This window comes from Brachyhypopomus gauderio, chromosome 5, assembly GCF_052324685.1.
Source record: "Brachyhypopomus gauderio isolate BG-103 chromosome 5, BGAUD_0.2, whole genome shotgun sequence".
Classification (NCBI taxonomy): Eukaryota; Metazoa; Chordata; class Actinopteri; order Gymnotiformes; family Hypopomidae; genus Brachyhypopomus; species Brachyhypopomus gauderio.
In genome coordinates this window covers 20,407,209-20,426,527 of record NC_135215.1, presented here as the reverse complement: position 1 = coordinate 20,426,527, position 19,319 = coordinate 20,407,209, and the positions used below count along the sequence as shown (strand labels likewise).

At 45.4% G+C, this 19,319-nt stretch overlaps 3 protein-coding genes across 11 annotated transcripts in view; 1 reads left to right on the top strand and 2 right to left on the bottom strand.

The window, feature by feature from the left end:
- Positions 1-84: 84 nt before the first annotated feature.
- Positions 85-3,295, bottom strand: rhno1 (RAD9-HUS1-RAD1 interacting nuclear orphan 1). Of its 3 annotated transcripts, none has more exons than XM_077006357.1 (3): positions 3,200-3,295; positions 2,121-2,334; positions 85-1,925 (listed from the first exon to the last, which is right to left on the bottom strand). In XM_077006357.1, exons 2-3 carry the CDS (start codon positions 2,295-2,297, stop codon positions 1,197-1,199), a joined length of 906 nt encoding a protein of 301 aa, XP_076862472.1. In that variant the 5' UTR covers positions 2,298-2,334; positions 3,200-3,295; the 3' UTR covers positions 85-1,196. The 3 variants fall into 3 exon arrangements, with proteins under 3 accessions (XP_076862472.1, XP_076862471.1, XP_076862469.1); XM_077006356.1 differs by lacking the exon at positions 3,200-3,295 and adding an exon at positions 2,412-2,757; XM_077006354.1 differs by lacking the exon at positions 3,200-3,295 and having other exon boundaries at positions 86-1,925; positions 2,121-2,756.
- foxm1 (forkhead box M1) lies at positions 2,628-8,688 on the top strand. 4 transcript variants are annotated; one of them, XM_077006340.1, is made up of 9 exons: positions 2,628-2,817; positions 3,658-4,078; positions 4,236-4,381; positions 4,598-4,789; positions 4,930-5,058; positions 5,163-5,222; positions 5,625-5,679; positions 6,122-6,303; positions 6,411-8,688. In XM_077006340.1, the coding sequence occupies exons 2-9, from the start codon at positions 3,691-3,693 to the stop codon at positions 7,182-7,184; spliced, it is 1,926 nt and encodes a 641-aa protein (XP_076862455.1). In that variant the 5' UTR covers positions 2,628-2,817; positions 3,658-3,690; the 3' UTR covers positions 7,185-8,688. The 4 variants fall into 4 exon arrangements, with proteins under 4 accessions (XP_076862455.1, XP_076862459.1, XP_076862458.1 ...); XM_077006343.1 differs by lacking the exon at positions 2,628-2,817 and adding an exon at positions 2,916-3,259; XM_077006342.1 differs by lacking the exon at positions 2,628-2,817 and adding an exon at positions 3,311-3,445.
- Positions 8,689-8,765: 77 nt separating this feature from the next.
- Positions 8,766-19,319, bottom strand: part of LOC143514765 (cystine/glutamate transporter) — a 40,900-nt gene continuing 30,346 nt past the window's right edge. For 2 of the 4 annotated variants that reach the window (XM_077006350.1, XM_077006349.1), the window contains exons 7-13: positions 13,851-13,895; positions 11,093-11,216; positions 10,909-11,012; positions 10,611-10,707; positions 9,461-9,610; positions 9,187-9,364; positions 8,770-9,107 (exon numbers count right to left, since the gene is read on the bottom strand). In XM_077006350.1, the coding sequence (XP_076862465.1) occupies positions 9,043-9,107; positions 9,187-9,364; positions 9,461-9,610; positions 10,611-10,707; positions 10,909-11,012; positions 11,093-11,216; positions 13,851-13,895 (763 nt within the window). In that variant the 3' untranslated portion in view covers positions 8,770-9,042. Of the gene's footprint in view, positions 9,108-9,186; positions 9,365-9,460; positions 9,611-10,610; positions 10,708-10,908; positions 11,013-11,092; positions 11,217-13,850; positions 13,896-19,319 lie in introns of all 4 variants that reach the window. The other 2 variants (XM_077006348.1, XM_077006351.1) reach the window with 2 other exon arrangements.

The window sequence follows — 19,319 nt, the reverse complement described above, 5'->3', positions numbered from 1 at the left end:
GCTCCATTTATACATAAACGAACGTAACACTCAAGCTGTTACAGATTACAAAAATGTCACATAAGCACCGTCACAGTGTTTATGAGATAATGTATATCGATCTATAAATAAAGAAAACCTCAGAGTTGTTTATTGTTATTTATTATTCACAAGTTGCCCTAGGTGATGAATAGCTAAGATCTTAGTTACTTGTTTCTTGTCATGACCAGTTATATTTTCAAGCCCTGGTTCAATTAATTCTTTTGACCTTTGTTTCTTCATACTGTATCTGTTCTGTTGTATGGTTGTGTTTTAAAGATTTAATAGCAAATTACAATAATTTTGTAAGTTAAAGATCTGTTGCTGATTACAACTTAAAGTGATGAGTTATTAAATATTTTTAGAATGTCTTTAAAATGGTATTGAATTGAATTTCAGTATTTTTGCATATACACTTAACCATACGGTCTCTGGTTGTAACTTACATTTTTAAACAGCCGACTCGCTACCTTTTTTCTCTGCTCAGAACGCCTCCGCTGCTCCTGTTGAATTATGGGATAGGACAGCGTGCTATGGACACTTCAAAATGGCGCCCGATTCAGTAGGCCATCCGGGTACTTTTCGCTCAATTCCTACTGTGCATTCGGACACACTACCCTTTATCTCGTACTGCTTTGGCCTACTGAATAGGAGGGAAGTACGGCATTTCGGACGGAGCCCTTGTTACAGCATGATTAAAATTAATAATTATTCACAATAAGTGTGTATTAGACGGTTGGTGTCTTATTACATTAAATACGTTATACCATTCTGAGACCAAGTGAATTCAAGGATAGGACATTTCACCAGTAATCTATCCAAATGTAGCTGTTTAAATCCAATTATTGAAGCTATCAATTAAAATTGCTAAATGGTCACAGGTATGCAAATAGAAATTATGGTAAACAATCATATTGTACACTTAGGTATTTGCAGAGTTTTGCAGAGGATTCTTTCTATAATGCCCATATTCTAAAATTTGCAGTTTGGCAGTGGAGAACACAGGAAAGGGAAAAGACATTTGCTTTGTAGCATAGTTCATAATACTTCTATAGTTTACTTTCATCCATGAAATGAACACAAATTATTTTAGATATTTTGCACAAATCATCTCTTTCAAAAAGCAATCCATCTACATAGAAACAAAAAAAATACAGTTTTCTTTTTAATTTTGTCATCTATGACCATTGATTGGTGATAATTGCCTCACTGCCAAGGAGTTGACCTCGATCTCTGAGTAATTTCATTAGTGTTTTTCTCCTTCTCCATGTCACCTTTAAACCATAGTCTCTCTCCGGTGTGTCTTTCACCAACAAGTCCAAGTCCTGACTTCTTGGAGGAGTTTTTGGTTGGTTTATGGAAAAGAGCAGCTGGAAAATGTTAGGTGAAGGAGAGCAGTCTCCATGTGGCATTTCTGGAGTATCTACTTGAGGAGGAGTCAAAGATGTACCGCACCCTTTTGAACAAGGGGCGTGAACAAGCCCCAAGGTCCTCCGTTTCCTACCTGTAAAACCACCTGGGGTTTTCAAAACCTCTGAGGACCCAAACTTGATTGCTGTATCTCCCGATTTCTCTCCCCTTGTGCTAAAAGAAGGAGTTGGTATTGAAGTCTTTGCAGACACCTCATCCTGCTTGTCTGAAAAAAGTGCTTTAGCATGGTCACCTCGAGCAGGTCTTATTTCTGGAGTGCCTGCACCACACATGGTAGTCCTTTCGTTGTGTAGTGTCTTGGGACATCTCTGTGGAACTAGCTTGCTTGCTTCAAATGACAAAGCAGGGTATTTGCAGGCGGTTGTTTTTTTAACTGCAGGCAAAGACAGATGTGAAGATGTGTTTGTGGAGAGCAGATTCTTTTTCCTCCCTTTTTTACCTTGTATGACTGTTGTGGTTTCAAACTGTGGAGACACCTGCAGGGGATATAAGCACATTATATTTGCAAAACCTTGAACCCATGATTTTTAGAAGATAAACATATATCGTAACTTTTTTGTGATTTGCATAGTCGTTTTGTTGTTCTTAGTATAACATATAAAGAGTCCAGACTTTGACTCAAGTAAACCATGGTCACAGAATAAAAAGTTGTTGCCCAACTATATAATTACCCAGGAAGAAACCGTAACGGCTGGCCGTGACTGTTGTGGTACAAAGGACCTCGGATTAATCGCACTTCGTAACTGTGGTCCATAGTCGTGTCTTGGTCCATTTCTGGGTTGTTCTACAAAGAGCAGCTGAGATTTTTGCGAATTCAGTAAATTCCTTTTACGTGAACTGCGAGGCATCAAAGGTCATAATCCTGTTTCCAAAATGGTGAAAAACCTAAGTGAGTTAAAACATGTTTAGTCAAGCAACCAGTACAAGACGGTTAGAACCACCGTAAAATGTAAACGACTGACTTTAATTTGAGTGACTGCCTGTGCCTATTTCTGTGATTGTCACACATTCAATATAGGTGCGTATCATATCTATTAACCTGTTTCTTATACACAAACAACTGTCTAAATCGTATAGCCTTATTTCCCGTTTGTAATTCATTTTCACGTTTGCTATCACGTCCCGGGATGTACTTCCGCATGTCCGCTGATTGGTTCCTCACGCAGCCGCGACACATGTCGTGTCAAATCTATTGGTTAGACAGTGATCACGTGACTGACATCAGCAGGACTGCGCCAAAATTCAAATCTGTCTGACTGCCTTGGTGTTTATAGGAAACGAAAGTGGCTTTGGTCATCGCGATTCTCCAAAATTGAGAACGGCAAGACAAGGACATGTGATAAACTGAAAGACTGAAATAATATGAAGGTTTGCTTGTCGTAGTATTTTTTAAATAGTTAATAAGTGGCTCCTGCTGTGGTCAGATTGTCTCTGCAAGCGTTTGCCTAGCTCAATAGTAGATCAAATGCTACTCGCTAGCCAGCTAGCGCCCTTTGTGCTTCTGTTACAACCACATATGAGGTTAGCTAGCTAGCTAACGTTAGCGAGATTGGCACGTTTATGTCGGCGGAGTTACAGTGAATGATTTCTACTCCAATTTACTTGCACATCTGTTTTCGTTGCACGTGGAGTGGGTCTATATGTGTACTATTACCAAGCCAAATGTAACGGACAGCAGCAGGCGTACTAGATGGAGAAATGTTAGCTGGTTGATCGTCTTTATTGGGCAAGTTAAGAGAGTGATGCTCACCAGTTCGGTAACCCCAGAACATCCACTAACTGGCTAACGTGCATGCGACCGGCTGATCCGGTGAGCTGGCTCTCTAGGTACACTGATTCAATCAAGGTGGGTTAGGTGGGTCACACTAACGGACACGTGTTCTAGAAGAACGCGCGTCACACGACTAGATGACATTCAAAACAGATTTTAACATCTCTTCATCGACGGGCAGCTCGGCTAGCTACGATCATAATACGGCGTCGTGTGTTAAATAACGTAAGATATTTACCTAGCTCACTAGTTCATCTTAAGCCGTCTACTGGTACCTTGCATTCCGTTTCATATCAATCTAACTAACGGACATCGATTGAAAGATTCAGACGTCTTGTTTAACTCACCTAGCTAGATATTATTGGATAGAAATGTCGGTATTCCTTTAATCGTGTTACGTATTTGTCTTGTTAAATGTGTTTCCTTTATTCATACAGCCAATAACCACAACTCAAGCACCGTGATACAGAATGAGAGAGAGTCCAAGGAGACCTATTATCCTCAAGAGGAGGAAACTGCCTTTTCAGAGTAATGAAGGTGATGGGACTAAAGCTGCCCCAGCACAGACAGCTCAGGCCTTTCCCGATGGCATTTGCATTATGGACCATCCCACTATGCCCGATACACAAGTGGTGGTCATACCAAAGACTGCAGATCTCCAGAGCGTTATATCTGCACTGACTGCCAAAGGGAAGGAACGTGGCCTGCAGGGGCCAAACAAGTTCATCTTGCTCAGTGGTGAGAGAAGTCAGGAGGATGGAACCAATACATGTAGTGCCTCCTTGGAGGCTGGAAATGAGAGATTTGAAACAATGGACAGTATGATGAATTCCACGCAATTGACACCCACAAAATCAGGCATGTATTGATAACTGTTTAAATGCTCAATAATGTATTACAACTTTATTGATTTATGTATTTATTTTTGCTTATTTCCAATACGTCCATTCTGTGGTTTGTATTGACTGGCCATGCATTATTTAATCAAACTAATTAAATTGTCTCATTTTGTCAGTGAAAATGGAAGATTGCAGTCCATTAGATGACAGTCTGACAAACATGCAGTGGTTGGGGAAAATGAGCACAGATGTCTTTGACCCTGAGCCAACAAAGGGAACGTCCAATAAGGAAAATCAAGGTGGCTCAGATCAGCCTCAGGATGTATGTATCATCTCAAGGTGTAGCTTCACTAAAAGAACACACAATTGTTGTGCAGCTTGACTTTAATAATAATAATGTTCTCCAAAGTATAGAACACTTACCAGAAGACATATTTTTTACTCATCTCACGATGGTTTCTTTTCTCAATTTTCTTATAGGTCTCAAGTTATATTTTATATCCATCGCCTTAAATACATTTGTTGCTTTCTCTTTTAGTCGACACTCACAGAAAATGAGGAGGGTGCAGCTAAGGAACCGTTGTTGGAAAGACCACCTTACTCCTACATGGCCATGATTCAGTTTGCCATCAACAGCAAGAAGAACAAGAGGATGACCCTGAAGGAAATCTATAACTGGATAGAGGACCATTTTCCCTATTTTCGAAATGTGGCCAAACCAGGTTGGAAGGTAACGCAGAATCTATAGCAGCCAGAACACTGTTCAGTCCTCTGTCCTCCTTTTGGCTGGAGTGACTGATAATGTGATGATTTAAATTAATATAATTTGTCATAATTTACCTGCAATGTTGTATTACTTTTTCTCATTAGAATTCCATTCGCCATAACCTCTCCCTGCATGATATGTTTGTCCGGGAGACGACAACAGATGGCAAGATCTCATACTGGACCATTCGACCAGAGGCGAATCGCTGTCTTACTTTAGAGCAAGTTTATAAAGTAAGCATGTCCCTAGACATTCTCACTGCTTAGATTTCACACACTCGCACACATTTGTAATTGTGGTACCTTTCTTGACTTAATCCTGCCTCCCATCCCCGCAGCCTGTGGTTGACCCAGGTGGCCCCCCTTATCCTCAGACCATGCAGGTCTGTTACCAACAAGTAAGAACTTTTTATAACGTCAGTCCGTCTACACTTTGTCTCACCGCAGTCAGACAGGGAGGCTACGTGATTGCCCTTCGCCATATCCAAGATCACACTGTTTTTATTTCAGGAGTGCTGAAGAGGTTCAGGCTAAGAGCAGGAAGCATTTTGATCTGTACACCAGTGTTTGGCAACCCAGCCTTTTGTATCTCAAAAGACAGGCCACATTTTTGCTTGATCACAAACATACCTGAACCAAGTATGATGATACCTGGTATTGGTGTAGTGGGAGCTGGGATGGAGCAAAAATGTGGATTGGTGGACCTGGGTTGAGAAATGCTGTCTGTTGCTGTGGCTGCTGTGTAAAGAGGGGAAAGTTCTGCGTGCGGTAGAGGGATTAAATACGCTTTGTCTCCACAGCATCAGAGACGCGGTCTGCTCGATCTGAAGAAACCTGTACTAGCTGGAAGCACAGGTGGGTGGAGGGAAATGGTGGGTCTATCGCCATTCTCTTCGCATCACAAGCTTTAAGGGCCATTTGACAATGGCCATTTGCCATTGTAAGGACACCTGATTTCTAATGAGATCAAGCACTTATGCAGATTCATTAAGCTTTAACTGAATGTGCGCTTGAAATACGCATAAAAAAACTCGGGTGCAGATTTTCAAGTTGTGTTTACAGTCCAGTCAAAGCAAGTCGTGCATGTCAGTAAACACTATTAAATGATATACTGCATGACACCGGTATAGATTGTTGAGATTGTTAAAACACCGTAATTGATGTATTAATGATTTGTTAACTATGAAATCAGTATTAAAATGTTTGCTGTTAATTTCTGTAATACAATTAGTAGCCTGTGGATATGTAAGACTACATGGTTTGGATGGGGTTTCTCTGATTTCACTCCTGTTTGCAGAGAGGAAGATGAAGCCTTTGCTGCCTCGTACAGACTCCTATCTGGTGCCCATCCAGCTTCCTCTGGCTCCCTCGCTATTCCTGCCGTCCTCCACACCCCTGCCTCTGCCCACCTCTCACAGCTCCACCTCTTCCACTCCCACCCCCAGTGGGGGTGGAAAGCAGGTCCGCATAGCCCCCAAGGTAAAGCCTTCTCATATCGTGATTGTTTGTGAGGTCCAGAAAGAATCTGGGTGTTGTAATTACACTGTTCGCCATATGGGGTGTGTTTTTTTTGTTGTTTTTTTAAGGTTCTGCGGAAAGATATCATTTCAGTCCCGGAGTGCAAGGCGCCCCCGGAGGAGCCTGTGAGTGCAACTCTCAGCAGTGAAACTTCGAGGGCCCCACCTCCAGCTGCCCGACAGAGGGAGGCCAGCAGCTCCCGCCGTAAACAGCGTCTTGTCCTGCCCTCCAGTGAAGAGCCCGTCCTACTTTTCCCCGACAGCACTTTCTTTGACTCGGGCGTGGCCTCAGAAACCTCTGCTTTCCAGGACACGCGGGATGCAGAGCCGGAACCCTGTCCCGACAGCTCCATGCCGCATTACTCCTTTAAAACTCCCATCAAGAGAAGCCATCCAGCGTCCTCCACGCCCAGCAAGCCACCTGCAGCGCTGGAGCCCTGGAAGGTCACCCCTCTGCGTAAAAGCAGCCGCAGGGTGTTGGACGTCAGCCCCATCCATACGCCTGGTGGTCCACAGCTCACCCCGCAGAGCTCAGAGCACATCTCCTTCAATCTCAGCAGCACGCCATTCAAGGAGCTCCCGCTCTTCAGCTCCCCCCGGGAGCTGCTCACCTCCGGCTGGCCATCTCCGCTCCGTCCTTCGCCCGCCTGTTCCCGTGAGCTTCAGGTGGGGGGCCCAGCCACTGGCGCCTCTAACCGCTCCCTCACAGAAGGTCTGGTGCTGGACATCATGAATGAAAGCCTCAGTAAGGTCCTTGTGGACATCAGCTTTTCCTGTCTGGAGGACGAAGACCTGGGCATGGCCAACATCAGCTGGTCACAGCTCATCCCAGAGCTGAAATAAGCCTGTGGCGGCCACCGCCGCACATCTACACAAGCTGCTCTGTCTTCCACTGCCTCTGTATTTCCCACTTTTATGTGTTTTATGTGAGTATTTTTTCCTTTTTGTGATTACCCTCGGTCCTTGTCTGTTCTTCTGAGTGTGTCTTCATATCTAACATTGCACTCCATTTCAGAAAATGAATGAGTGGTCAGTGCGCAAAACTGTTGAAGGAATGTACTTAGAACTAATTTTGCACAATTTGTAATATATATAAATATATATAAATATAAGTATTTAGCAGTTTTTTTTTAGAAGAACAAAAGCTTGTACACAGGCACAGGCAGAATCCCTGGTCTGACACTACTAGACAAAGACTACAGAGTGCATCAGTGGGAGTGGACCTATAATTCAAGTTGACTCATCATATCTATGGTGACGGTGCAGCCAGATGGTTCTTTCTTGTATTGGGGTGCTTGGCTTAAGAGTATTTTCCTGCCATTTAAAATAAAAATTAAAAAGCTTTTAATAGTGCGGAAATGTACCTTCCTCAGGCTCATCTTGGGATGGATGGTAAGATCTGCTTTAATGATAGTGTGACACAATGCCACCATTACCTGGAAGCAGCCTTCATTTTCAGTTGTACATTTGACAGTCGTTCTTCTAATATATACTTGTAATTCTATTGGGATGGGAATGCAAATCAGTCAAATGAAACTGAATATAGAGTAGGAACTAAACCTCAACTGATATTTGAAAGTTTTCTGAACATTTTAAATGAATGTTTTAGTCGGCTTAGTCAGTATTGTCTATACACATGCAGCAGTGGCTTAAAATCTACACTAAATTACACTGCATTATTCAGTCATGTAGGCTTGTGATTTACAGGGTTTTTTGTACAATTACCAAAAAACATGCATTTTTTCTGCTGATCATACCATTTTAACTGTCTGTTGCAAATGTAAAATGAGTGGTTGTACAGTATGCAGGGTCGTCTATGACATTTCTTTTTTATATGTTCAGAGTGTTGCCCACCCACAACCTTTTGGTGTATTTATTTGCTTTCATTTAAAATGTTTGTTTACCAATTTATGCTCCTTTATTTTATGTTTTTCCGGTTTTGGCTTTTTGATGTTCTAGAGGAAAGTTAAGGGAAGGTTCTTAAATGCAAAAAAACACAACAGCTATTCAGCAATATTTGATGCCCTTGGTGTTCTTAGGTACCTTGAACATTCCCTGGGAGTTTAAAAGGAATCATGATCATTCTGAGGTACTAAGCGTAACATCAGTTAACTGATTTGTGTAGCTAGCAAACACAAAAAGGTAGTAGTAGTTGTACCAGCTTGCGTAATCCTCTCCTGTATATCTGCATGTGCGGTGTTTAGGACTCTGTTTACTTAGGGAGCATGTTTTTGTTTTTCCCCTGTCAAAGGTTGAACATCCTCTACCCTCCATACACACATTTTCTTTTTTTTATACCTCTGAAAGGGGTATTTTGAGATCTGAATAAAGGGCATACTGTGAATAACATGCTTGCATTTTGTTTTATTTTTTTTCCAATAAAAATGTTTAACTGACATTCATAAACTATCCTTATAAAGATAACATTACTCTATATTCAAAATATCCTTCCTTGGGATGTAAATATTTTTTCCTCAACATTTTAAAAACAAAGGTTTTACTTTAGACAATGAAACAAACATCTATCATTGCTTTCTCCATTATTCCCACCAAACTGCTCAGTGTGTCAAGGGCCAACAGCCTTTCCAATTAACATTTCTATATTTCAGTTTTGAATATAAGTATGCTTATCTTGTACTCTGCATTGAATAGCATGCATTTAACATGAGTAAATTCAGTTGTGATGGACAGAAACTTGAGATCAGTAAGTCTGAACCTCCTGTTGAGCCACCTCCAACAGGATCTGAAGTTGTCTGCAGCACCGATCTAAAGAAGAAAAGATTAATTGTTATGTTCAACAGTGATGGTTAGAAATAGTTTGGAGAAAGGCAAGGGTTTTACTTACTGAAGGCATTTCTCCAGCGAACTGGTATGTATTGGTGTTTTATCGCCAAGTAGTACACTGGTACTCCGGAGAGGGAGAGAGCACAGCTACAGCCTGTGGTCCAAGGCTCCGAATACAAAGACAGACCCACGATGAAGAAACACACCACAGTGAAGATCACGACTATAGCCAGAGGAACCTGTTCTCAGATTGGAAAAGAAAGATGGTGAGGAAACTAAAAACTTGTCAAAATACATGCTATGAAAATACAGATTTGAGGAAATAAAATAAAGACCTTAAATGGTCTTGGATGATCAGGGAATCGATAGCGATGGACAAGTAGCCCTAGAGTAGCCAGTGCAATGAAAAACCAGCGAGAAAAAGAGGCTAAGTTTATCATTTGAAAGATCTCTCCTTTTGCAACCATGATGATAGCCAGAGGGTACTGTAAAAAAAAAAAGGAATACAGGCATACTGAGGAAGATTTTGACGGTTGCTAAGACATATGCAAGGCAAAATATGCAGGGTGGTGAATATATATGTTGTGCTAGGCGATATGACCAAAATTCTATATCACAATATTTTTCTAAATTATATCGGTTTCACGATATTTGACGTTTTTTTCCCCCATGCATGATGTGTTACCTGCATTGATTGCAAAAAGAATTACTGCAGTAGAGTGGTTAAGAGTACCCTATTCCACTGTTAGAAAAATGTCTCCACCTAAGTATTACATGTAATACAGATTTGCATGGCCCCACATCATAAATTTTCAAATGGTAGCAAATGGTAAAGTAGTGAATAAATCATATAGCATGATAGTTGTAGTAAAAATGCAAAATCTTTTTATTTAAAAAAATTTTCAGACAACATTAAAACTAAGTTTATACAACTTATGTGAAAAAGCTCTACGTAATATTATAAATTGCACACCAGTTTGTTAATAACAAATAATAGGTATTTAGACATAACGTAGACAGGGCTGTTTGTCAATGGTTGTATGTACTGAAAAGTCCCAAATACCTTACCTTTAATTAAATAACATAATATTTAAACAAATAAATAATAATAGTGGTTGAATACTAGGGAGACATTACCATCCCTTTTAATGTGATAAAAAGCGAATTATTTCAAATAATTTCGACCATATGTGTATTTGTATAAATATGTAACTTAATTAAGCTGAAGGTGCTGGAAAATATTGAAAATGGACCTTGAAAGTGCTTGAATTCCATCTTGTAAAGGTGTATGAACCCTGCAAACATAACTCGCGACCTCACGATGTGACAGTGGAGCCACCAAGATCGCCGAGCGGACAAAAATAAACACCGGTTTTCGGTGCGAACCGATATACCGCCCAGCACTATGTATATGAACACTGTTTCTAGCTTTTGCGAAATTAAGAACATTAAATCACACTAAATAAGAATTCTATTGTACATTACCATCAACAGTACAGCAGGTAAAGGTGTATGTCTTCGTATGTGGATCATGGAAAACAGAGATGGCAAATGTCCCTCTCTAGCTCCCACAAATATCATCCTACACTCTCACACACACACACACACACACACACACACACACACACACACACACACACACACACACACACACACACACACACACACACACACACACACACACACACACACACACCACACACCACACAGCTCATTGTTGACTTTGCACTCAAACAACAGGTTAAACCCATTCCAGTAGCTGAGGAGGTTGGATTCATTATACCTGGGTGCACCAAAGAATCCTCCATTGAGGGCCCCAAGGCAAGACATAGCAACCAGAATGGGTACAACGTTCATCATGCCCTGCATAGTTCGGCTGGCAAAGGTCTGCGTACAGCACAAGAGGAATGGCAGAGAATCGAAGTAATGATAGACCCAAATAACATGTTGATGCAATTAAGACTCACCATAGCCACAGCATCAGATATCAGCAGTTCCTCTCCAGTCATTATAGCGTAGTATGCCACGTTAACCAACACGTAACATATGGTGATTGTGACCATCGACAACATGATAGACAATGGAATGTTTCTGGCAGGCAGAAGAATCTAAGCTTAGACATATTAACAATACAGAGTATTATGATTACTTACAGCGCCCTCCATAGGCACCCCTAGTTAAAATGTGTTAAAAGCCTTAAGATACATATTTTTATTGCAGAAGCAAGATCTCACTCTGAAAAAAAGAAAAGTCCTGACAAAGAAAAAAATTGTTTACCATAAAATTACATGTTCCACAAATTTTGGCACCCTTAACAATTTCTTGGAAATAAATGTATTTGAACCATTTATGTCATTTCTACTGTAGTTTATAAACTGGATCAAAGTATTTAGGAACCTTCTATCTAGGATTTTTCTTTTTTTTTTTCACTTGAGTTAAAGGTTGCTTTTTCCTAATTTTGTTCAAAGTGAGATTATGCTTCTGCAATAAAAACAATTATTTAATTTAAGGCTTTTAACTGTCACGGTGAGGCGGCCCCCTACCGGCCCCCTCCGTCCACAGCGGCTGTTGTTGTTGTTGTTTTGTGATGTCGTGTACGCCCCTCAGGTGGGCGGAGCCCGTGATCCGTTCCCACCTGATGGTCGTTTGTCTGTCTATATATGTCTTGTCTTTGTACCAGTTGACCGCTGGTCATTATATCCTTAATTCGGAGATATTGCACGGGTTTTAGGTTTGCACACTTTCTATTAAACCATCCTTTTTCCCTGAGACTTGGCGTGATCGCTTCCTTTTTGTTGCTCACCCCCGCCCGTCACAGAATGATCAGCCACCCTTCGGAAGCCGCCGAGTCTCTTTTTCTTTCTCCTTCGTTCGTGGTCATGTCTCGTGGTAAGTGTTTGTCTGCGTGGTGTTTTGTGAAGAGTTCCGCCGTGCTTTTGTGTTGTGTTTGTGGCACGGCGTGGACCAGGGCTGTCTGCCCTGGGAAAACTCTTCGTGTCTGTTGTTTGTTTGCTTGTTTGAAGAGCTCTGCCGTGTCTGTGTTTGTGGCACGGCGAGGACCAGGGCGTCTTCCCTGGAAAGGCTCTTCATGTTTTGTGTTTGTTAAAACGTGTGTTCATGTCGACGGATGTGTGGATCAGTGTGCGTGCTCGTTATGTTTAATGTTGCGTGTTTTGTGTGTGACGCGGTCGCCGCTCGTCACCGTCGCCTCGCTCCCCGTGTGTCTTGTGTTAAATGTGGGGAGCGACTGCGACTCTGAGCGGCGCGCGTCACTGTGTGTTTATGTCAAGCGCGCATGTGTTGGTCCCGTCTGTCTGTCTGTGCACCGTTTTTGTTTGCTTGTCTAGTCTTTGCGTGTGTGTTGTGTCCTAGCGTGTTAACTGTTTGCGTGTAATTCCACGCATGCTCCTCCCCGTGAATGTGTGTTTGGGGGGGGACCGGCTGTGGTCCCGTGCCATGGGGTGTGGCACGGAGGGCGTCGCTCCCGAGGGAGGCCCTGAATAGGGTAAGGCGCGTTTGTGTTTTGTGTTTGTATATATGTGTGTGTGTGTGTGTGTGAGGTTGTGTTCTTTGTGCAGGTGCTTCTCCTTGGCAGTGTTCCTGGACCTTGTGGGGGTCTCCACCTGGCAGGAGCCCCCTTGTGTTGTGGGGTGACCGGAGCTCGGTCGTGAAGAGCCCCTCCCTAGAGGGATGGGGCCCCCGGATGTTTGGGGACCATGGGGCTCCGGTCTGAGAAGCTCCTGCTGGAGATGGAGATCCTCCCTCCTGCCCGGGGTGACCAGGAGGCCCTTGGGGCTGCTCCCTAGCCCGCGTCGGGGGTGCTCTGGGCCTCGGTCTCTGGCGCTCCTGGGTTGGGTGGAGGAGTCCACCGTGCGATGAGGGGCCCCGGGAGGGGTTGGCTCCCCAGGAGGCTGGGGTGACCCCTAGCCAAGGGCTGGGGTCAGCTCTGGGAGGAGGTAGGTCCAGGAGGAGAAGTAGCCACGCCTCGGGGAGGTAACCTGCACCCACACACACACTAATGACGACAAAGGAGTCGTAGCTCCTCGTCCGCACACCCTTGGGGCTCTCTGGCTAAACGCCGGTTAGGGCGTGAGGGCCCTGTGACTGACCGGGGCGTGGTTTTGTGTTGTTAACGGCCCGGTCGGTCCAGGGTCCCACCCGGGGAGGTGAGCTGCCTAATGTTGTGTGTTATGTTCCAGCTCCCGGACGGCAGGAGGTGTGTTCCTGCCTGTCTCTGCCTTCCTGCCCCTTCGTGTTGTGAGCAGCCGCTGTGTGCCACACACCCAGTGGAGGGGAGTGCGGCTTGGTGGGGGGGTCTGTCACGGTGAGGCAGCCCCCTACCGGCCGCCTCCGTCCACAGCGGCTGTTGTTGTTGTTGTTTGGTGACGTCATGTGCGTCCCTCAGGTGGGCGGAGCCCGTGATCCGTCTCACCTGAGGGTCGTTTGTTTGCCTATATATGTCTTGTCTTTGTACCAGTTGACCGCTGGTCATTATATCCTTAATTCGGAGATATTGCACGGGTTTTAGGTTTGCACACTTTCTATTAAACCATCCTTTTTCCCTGAGACTTGGCGTGATCGCTTCCTTTTTGTTGCTCACCCCCGCCCGTCACATTAACACATTTGAACAAGGGGTGCAAATAACATTGGAGAATGCTGTATACCTTTAGTTACCTCTTAACATTATTGTGGTAATGATTAGATTTCTTTTCCAGTTTTGCATACCTGTTGGGATTGATAACCTCCTCTGTCACAAAATTTAAGTAGAACCTGAAAGCAAAAAAAAAGAAAATGGTAGATGCTACAGTGCTACAACTCTATACAGTGGATTTGAAATTAAACAGTAACTATGACGTTAAAGTGTAGAATGTTAGCTGTCATTTGAGAATATTTACATCTATATTGAGTGTTTTAACTTTTATATACATTCAGGCCCAACATTTAAATGGACCATATGTAATGGGGCATCTTGCTGCTTTAAGATAATACATTTCTGTTCGAATTTACTGTTTATTTTTACTATTTAAAAAATTCAGTTCACTCAAGAAAATTTGGTTTGCAATTGTGGTTTGCCATATTTCTTGAATGATGTGTGAAAGGTTAATGTGCATGTGTGCCCTATTTATTATTAATTTCCTAATTATACTATTGGTATAATAATCAGAACATTTATTTAAATTAGTGGTTTGGTTTTCGACTGGCTGAGATTCACCAGTGCTGATACAGAGGCGGAGTCAACTCGTTTGTAAATCTGAAAACTAAGAAAGCTCCTGGGAAACACTGGCAATCCTTCGTTATCAGGAAACACAAACCAGATACAGTGAGGAACATAAGTATTTGAACACCCTGCGACTTTGTGTCACGTCTAGCCCTACCCCCACCTGTCAAGTGTACCTTTTGTTTTGGATCCCCATGTATTTCTCCTGCCACTCACATGCCATTAGTAACCCCACCCCATGATTATTATTCCCACCTGTTTCTAGTGGTTTCCCTTGTTAGTCCAGTGTATTTAAACCCTGTTCTTTGTCTCAGTGCTGGTTATTGAATGTGTCAATGTTGTTCCTGGATGTGTTTTGTGAGTTTCTGAATGTATGTATTTAAAGTGGTTTTTTTTTTTTTTTTTTGCAATGTAAGTCAAGCACTTCTAGTATTTTGCTGTGCATTTTCCTTAGTGATTTGTTCATTTCCTTTTGTTAGTCTGTTCAGTTCTGTTTTTTCACTATGAGTATCCATGGACCATGACCCCGACTCGGATTATGGATATGCCCTTAATAAATCTCGCTCTTCCCAGCACCTGCGTCCACCTTATTGCTCACTGATGCCCCTGGCATTACACTTTGCAAGTTCTCCCACTTAGAAATTGTGGAGGGGTCTGAAAGTTTCATCTTAGGTTCATGTCCACTGTGAGAGACATAATCTAATCCTGCCAATCAGCAAATAATCTGGCCCTCAAAGACCTGTTAGTCCACCTCCACTCCACTATTATGCCGAATTAGAAGCACCTGTTTGAGGTCGTTGGCTGCATGATGACATTTGTTCACCCCACACAATCAGTAAGACTCCAACTATCAACATGGCTAAGACCAAAGAGCTCGGGCTGGGGCTCCATGCAAGGTCTCACCGCATGGTATAGAAATGGTCCTAAGAAAGGTGAGCAATCAGCCCAGAACTACATGGGAGGAGCCGGGCAATGACATGAAGAGAGATGGCACCACAGTTTCCAAGGTTACTGTGGGTAATACACTAAGACATCATAGTTTAAAGTTATACATGGCATGGAAGGTTCCCCTGCTTAAATCAGCACACGTCCAGGCCCGTCTTAACTTTGACCATGACCATTTGGATGATCCAGAGGATTCATGGGAGAAAGTTCTGTGGTCAGATGAGCCCAAAATAGAACTTTTTCACTCGCCCTGTTTGGAGGACAAATAATGATGAGTACCATCCCAAAAACACCATCCCTACTGTGAAGCATGAAGGTGGAAGCATCATGCTTTGGGGGTGTTTTTCTGCACATGGGACAGGACGACTGCACTATATTAAGAAGAGGATGGTCGGAGCCATGTATTGCAAGATTTTGGGGAACAACCTCCTTCCCTCGGTTAGAGCATTGAAGATGGGTTGTGGCTGGGTCTTTCAACATGACAATGACCCAAAGCACACAGCCAGGATAACCAAGGAGTGGCTCCGTAAGAAGCACATCAAGGTTCTGGAGTGGCCTAGCCAGTCTCCAGACCTTAGCCCTAGAGAAAATCTTTGGAGGGAGCTCAAACCCTGTGTTTCTCAGTGACAGCCCAGAAACCTGGCTGATCTGGAGAAGATCTGAGTAGATGAATGGGCCAAAATACCTGCTGCAGTGTGTGCAAACCTGGTGAAAAACTACAGGAAACATTTGACTTCTGTAATTGCAAACAAAGGCTGTCACATTGAGGACCCCAGCCCTTCCCTTTTGGCCGTGTGTTTACGTCGTCTACATCTCCTAGTCTGCGTCTGTGGATCTCCATGGGTGCGGTTGTGTCTTGTGCTGATTCGTCTCACCTGTGGCTCGTCTCGTAATCACGTGGGACTTATGTGGTTTGTCTACTTAATGTGCGTTCGCGCAGTGTCCTGTGCTCGTCATTGTTTGAGTCTGCCCGTTTTGTGTAAACGTCTCTGTGTTTATACATGTGCATGCTGCGCTATTCGTTACGTTGATTAAAGTGACCGTCTGTGAAGCAAGGATTCAGTGTCTCATTCTTCGCCCTGCCCGTGCGTCACAAAGGCTACTGTACCAAATACTATCATTGATTTTCACAGGTGTTCAAATACTTATTTGCAGCAGTAACACACAAATAAATGATTATAAAATTATACATTGTGATTTCCGGATTTTTTTTAGATTATGTCTCTCACAGTGGACATGCAAAATTTCAGACTTCTCCATGATTTTTAAGTGGGAGAACTTGCAAAGTCGCAGGGTGTTTGTCACGTAGGGCAACGCCCCCTCTCGTAGCTGTCACTCTGGTTTCCCTCATGTCTGTGTTCCCTGCTTGGTTATCCCGCCCAGCTCGTTGTCTCCGTTATTCCTTGTTTGTTGCCACGCCCCAGTGTCATTGTTATCACCTGTTCCTTGTTTCGGTTCTATGTATATATGTCCCGTCATTCCCCAGTCGTGTCATCCGTGATTTTGTCTACTCTGTCAGTTTACTTTGTTCATGTTGTTGTCTGATCTTCATTGCCGTGAGTTCTGCCGTGTTGTGTGCGTTTTGGTTTACCCGTCCTCCGTTGTTTGCCTGCCTTGTTGTTTCCCTCGTCCGTGATTATGCCTGTCTACGTTTCGTGTCTGGATAGCCTGCCCGTGATGACCCCTGCCTGTATATACGACTCTGCTTTTGATATTCCCTGTATTAAATCTCGCTCATCTCAGCGATTGTGTCCGTCTCCTCGCTCCGTTGCGCATGCAACGTTACATAATCACGGATCCAACCAGGACACAGCGAAAGAGCGAGACTCCGGTGAGTTTAGTCACTGTAACGAGTTGTTGGCTGCTTCCGTGCAGTTTAACTCTCATGTGTTACAGCGCGAACGAGCCGGAGACAGGAATACCCCTGGCGCTGTGGGAACAAGGAATTCTCGTCGCAGACCGAAGAAAGCACAGTCTCTCACTGCTGGCTTTCGCGACGAGACTCCTATTGAGCGCTGGGAGTCTGCCCCGCTTGGCGAACACCACAGGGGTGAGCAACCTGTGGTGCAAGCAGCGGGCAGACGGAACGAGCGCACAGACGAGCCGTGGCTTAACCCTCGGTTGGCTCTCAATGGCTGCTGCGAGCTCCCGACGCCTCAGAGGAGGCGGAGCCATCGCAGAGAGAGCCACCGAGGGGTGTGTGTGTCTGTGTGTTCTTCCAGGCTCGCCCAGGACCCCGTGGAAGAGGACCTCCCTCCGCTGATTCCGGAAGCCGCTCCCCGAAGGCCCCCCAAGAATTTTTTGGGGGGGAGTACTAGCCACTCACCCCAGGAGTGGCCGGCTCGGACCCGGGAGGACGTCAGTGCGGCGACTCCGCCCCCCGAGGACGTCAGTGCGGCGACTCCGCCCCCCGAGGACGTCAGTATGGCGGTCACGCCCCCCGAGGACGTCAGTATGGCGGTCACGCCCCCCGAGGACGTCTCGTCCACGCCGGTTCCTGTCTCCGCGACCCAGGAGAGGTCGTCCACGCCGGCTCCTGTTCCCGCTGCCCGTCGGCAGTCCATGCCAGTTCCTGTCCCTACGACCCGGAGGAGGTCGTCCACGCCGGTTCCTGTCTCCGCGACCCAGGAGAGGTCGTCCATGCCGGCTCCTGTTCCCGCTGCTGCCCGCCTGCCGGCTCCTGTTCCCGCTGCTGCCCGCCTGCCGGCTCCTGTTCCCGCTGCTGCCCGCCTGCCGGCTCCTGTTCCCGCTGCTGCCCGCCTGCCGGCTCCTGTTCCCGCTGCCCGTCTGCCGGCTCCTGTTCCCGCTGCCCGTCTGCCGGCTCCTGTTCCCGCTGCCCGTCTGCCGGCTCCTGTTCCCGCTGCCCGGCCGCGCCTGTGCCCACTGCCCGGCCGCGCCTGTGCCCGCTGCCCGGCCGCGCCTGTCGCCCCAGAGACTGTGCTGCCCACGTGTGGGCTTGGACTCAGTGTGTTGTCTGCTCCGCCCCGTGTTCCTGCCTCTATGCCTGTGTCCCCCTTGCTCCCGTGTTCCATCTCTGGTTTTGTTTTGGTCCCTGTCCCCGTGGTTATGTCTGTCAAGGTCTGTGTTCCTGTTCCCGTGTCTGTTTCCTGTGGTGTCGTCTCTGTCCCCGTCCCCATGTCTGTTCCCCAAGTCGTCACCTTGTGCCTGTGCCCGTCTCTGTTGTTCATGCTGTCTTTGCCTCCGTGTTCTCCTCTGCCCTGTCCCCTGGCCCGACTCTCGTGTCTGTCCCCAGTCCTGTCCTGTCCAGTCCTCCTCCCGTGCCTCGCCCGGTCCCTGCCTGTGTGGCCATGCCCCGGCCTGGCTCCTGGCCCGTCTCTGGTCCCCCTGTCCCTGCCGTGCCCCGGTCTCCATGCCCTGCTTTCCCCCTGTCTGTTCCTCCGGTCTGTCCTGTGTCCGCTGTCCCTGTCCTGTCTGCCCTTGCGTGCCCCGGAGTGGCACGCTTTGAGGGGGGGTTCTGTCACGTAGGGCAACGCCCCCTCTCGTAGCTGTCACTCTGGGTTCCCTCATGTCTGTGTTCCCTGCTTGGTTATCCCGCCCAGCTCGTTGTCTCTGTTATTCCTTGTTTGTTGCCACGCCCCAGTGTCATTGTTATCACCTGTTCCTTGTTTCGGTTCTATGTATATATGTCCCGTCATTCCCCAGTCGTGTCATCCGTGATTTTGTCTACTCTGTCAGTTTGCTTTGTTCATGTTGTTGTCTGATCTTCATTGCCGTGAGTTCTGCCGTGTTGTGTGCGTTTTGGTTTACCCGTCCTCCGTTGTTTGCCTGCCTTGTTGTTTCCCTCGTCCGTGATTATGCCTGTCTACGTTTCATGTCTGGACTGCCTGCCCGTGATGACCCCTGCCTGTATATACGACTCTGCTTTTGATATTCCCCGTATTAAATCTCGCTCATCTCAGCGATTGTGTCCGTCTCCTCGCTCCGTTGCGCATGCAACGTTACAGTGTTCAAATACTTATTTTCCTCACTGTAAACTGTAGTTGTTGAAAGAACAGAGGTTTTGGTGGTTG

Excerpts from the sequence above, each read along its gene's own strand:
- rhno1 (XM_077006357.1), bottom strand. The coding sequence starts at position 2,297 with ATGCCTCGCAGTTCACGTAAAAGGAATTTACTGAATTCGCAAAAATCT. Across the intron at positions 1,926-2,120 it reads CCGTTACGGTTTCTTCCTGG|GTGTCTCCACAGTTTGAAAC; the intron begins GTAATTATATAG and ends TATCCCCTGCAG.
- foxm1 (XM_077006340.1), top strand. The coding sequence starts at position 3,691 with ATGAGAGAGAGTCCAAGGAGACCTATTATCCTCAAGAGGAGGAAACTG. Across the intron at positions 5,223-5,624 it reads TGCAGGTCTGTTACCAACAA|CATCAGAGACGCGGTCTGCT; the intron begins GTAAGAACTTTT and ends TTGTCTCCACAG. Across the intron at positions 5,680-6,121 it reads TGTACTAGCTGGAAGCACAG|AGAGGAAGATGAAGCCTTTG; the intron begins GTGGGTGGAGGG and ends TCCTGTTTGCAG.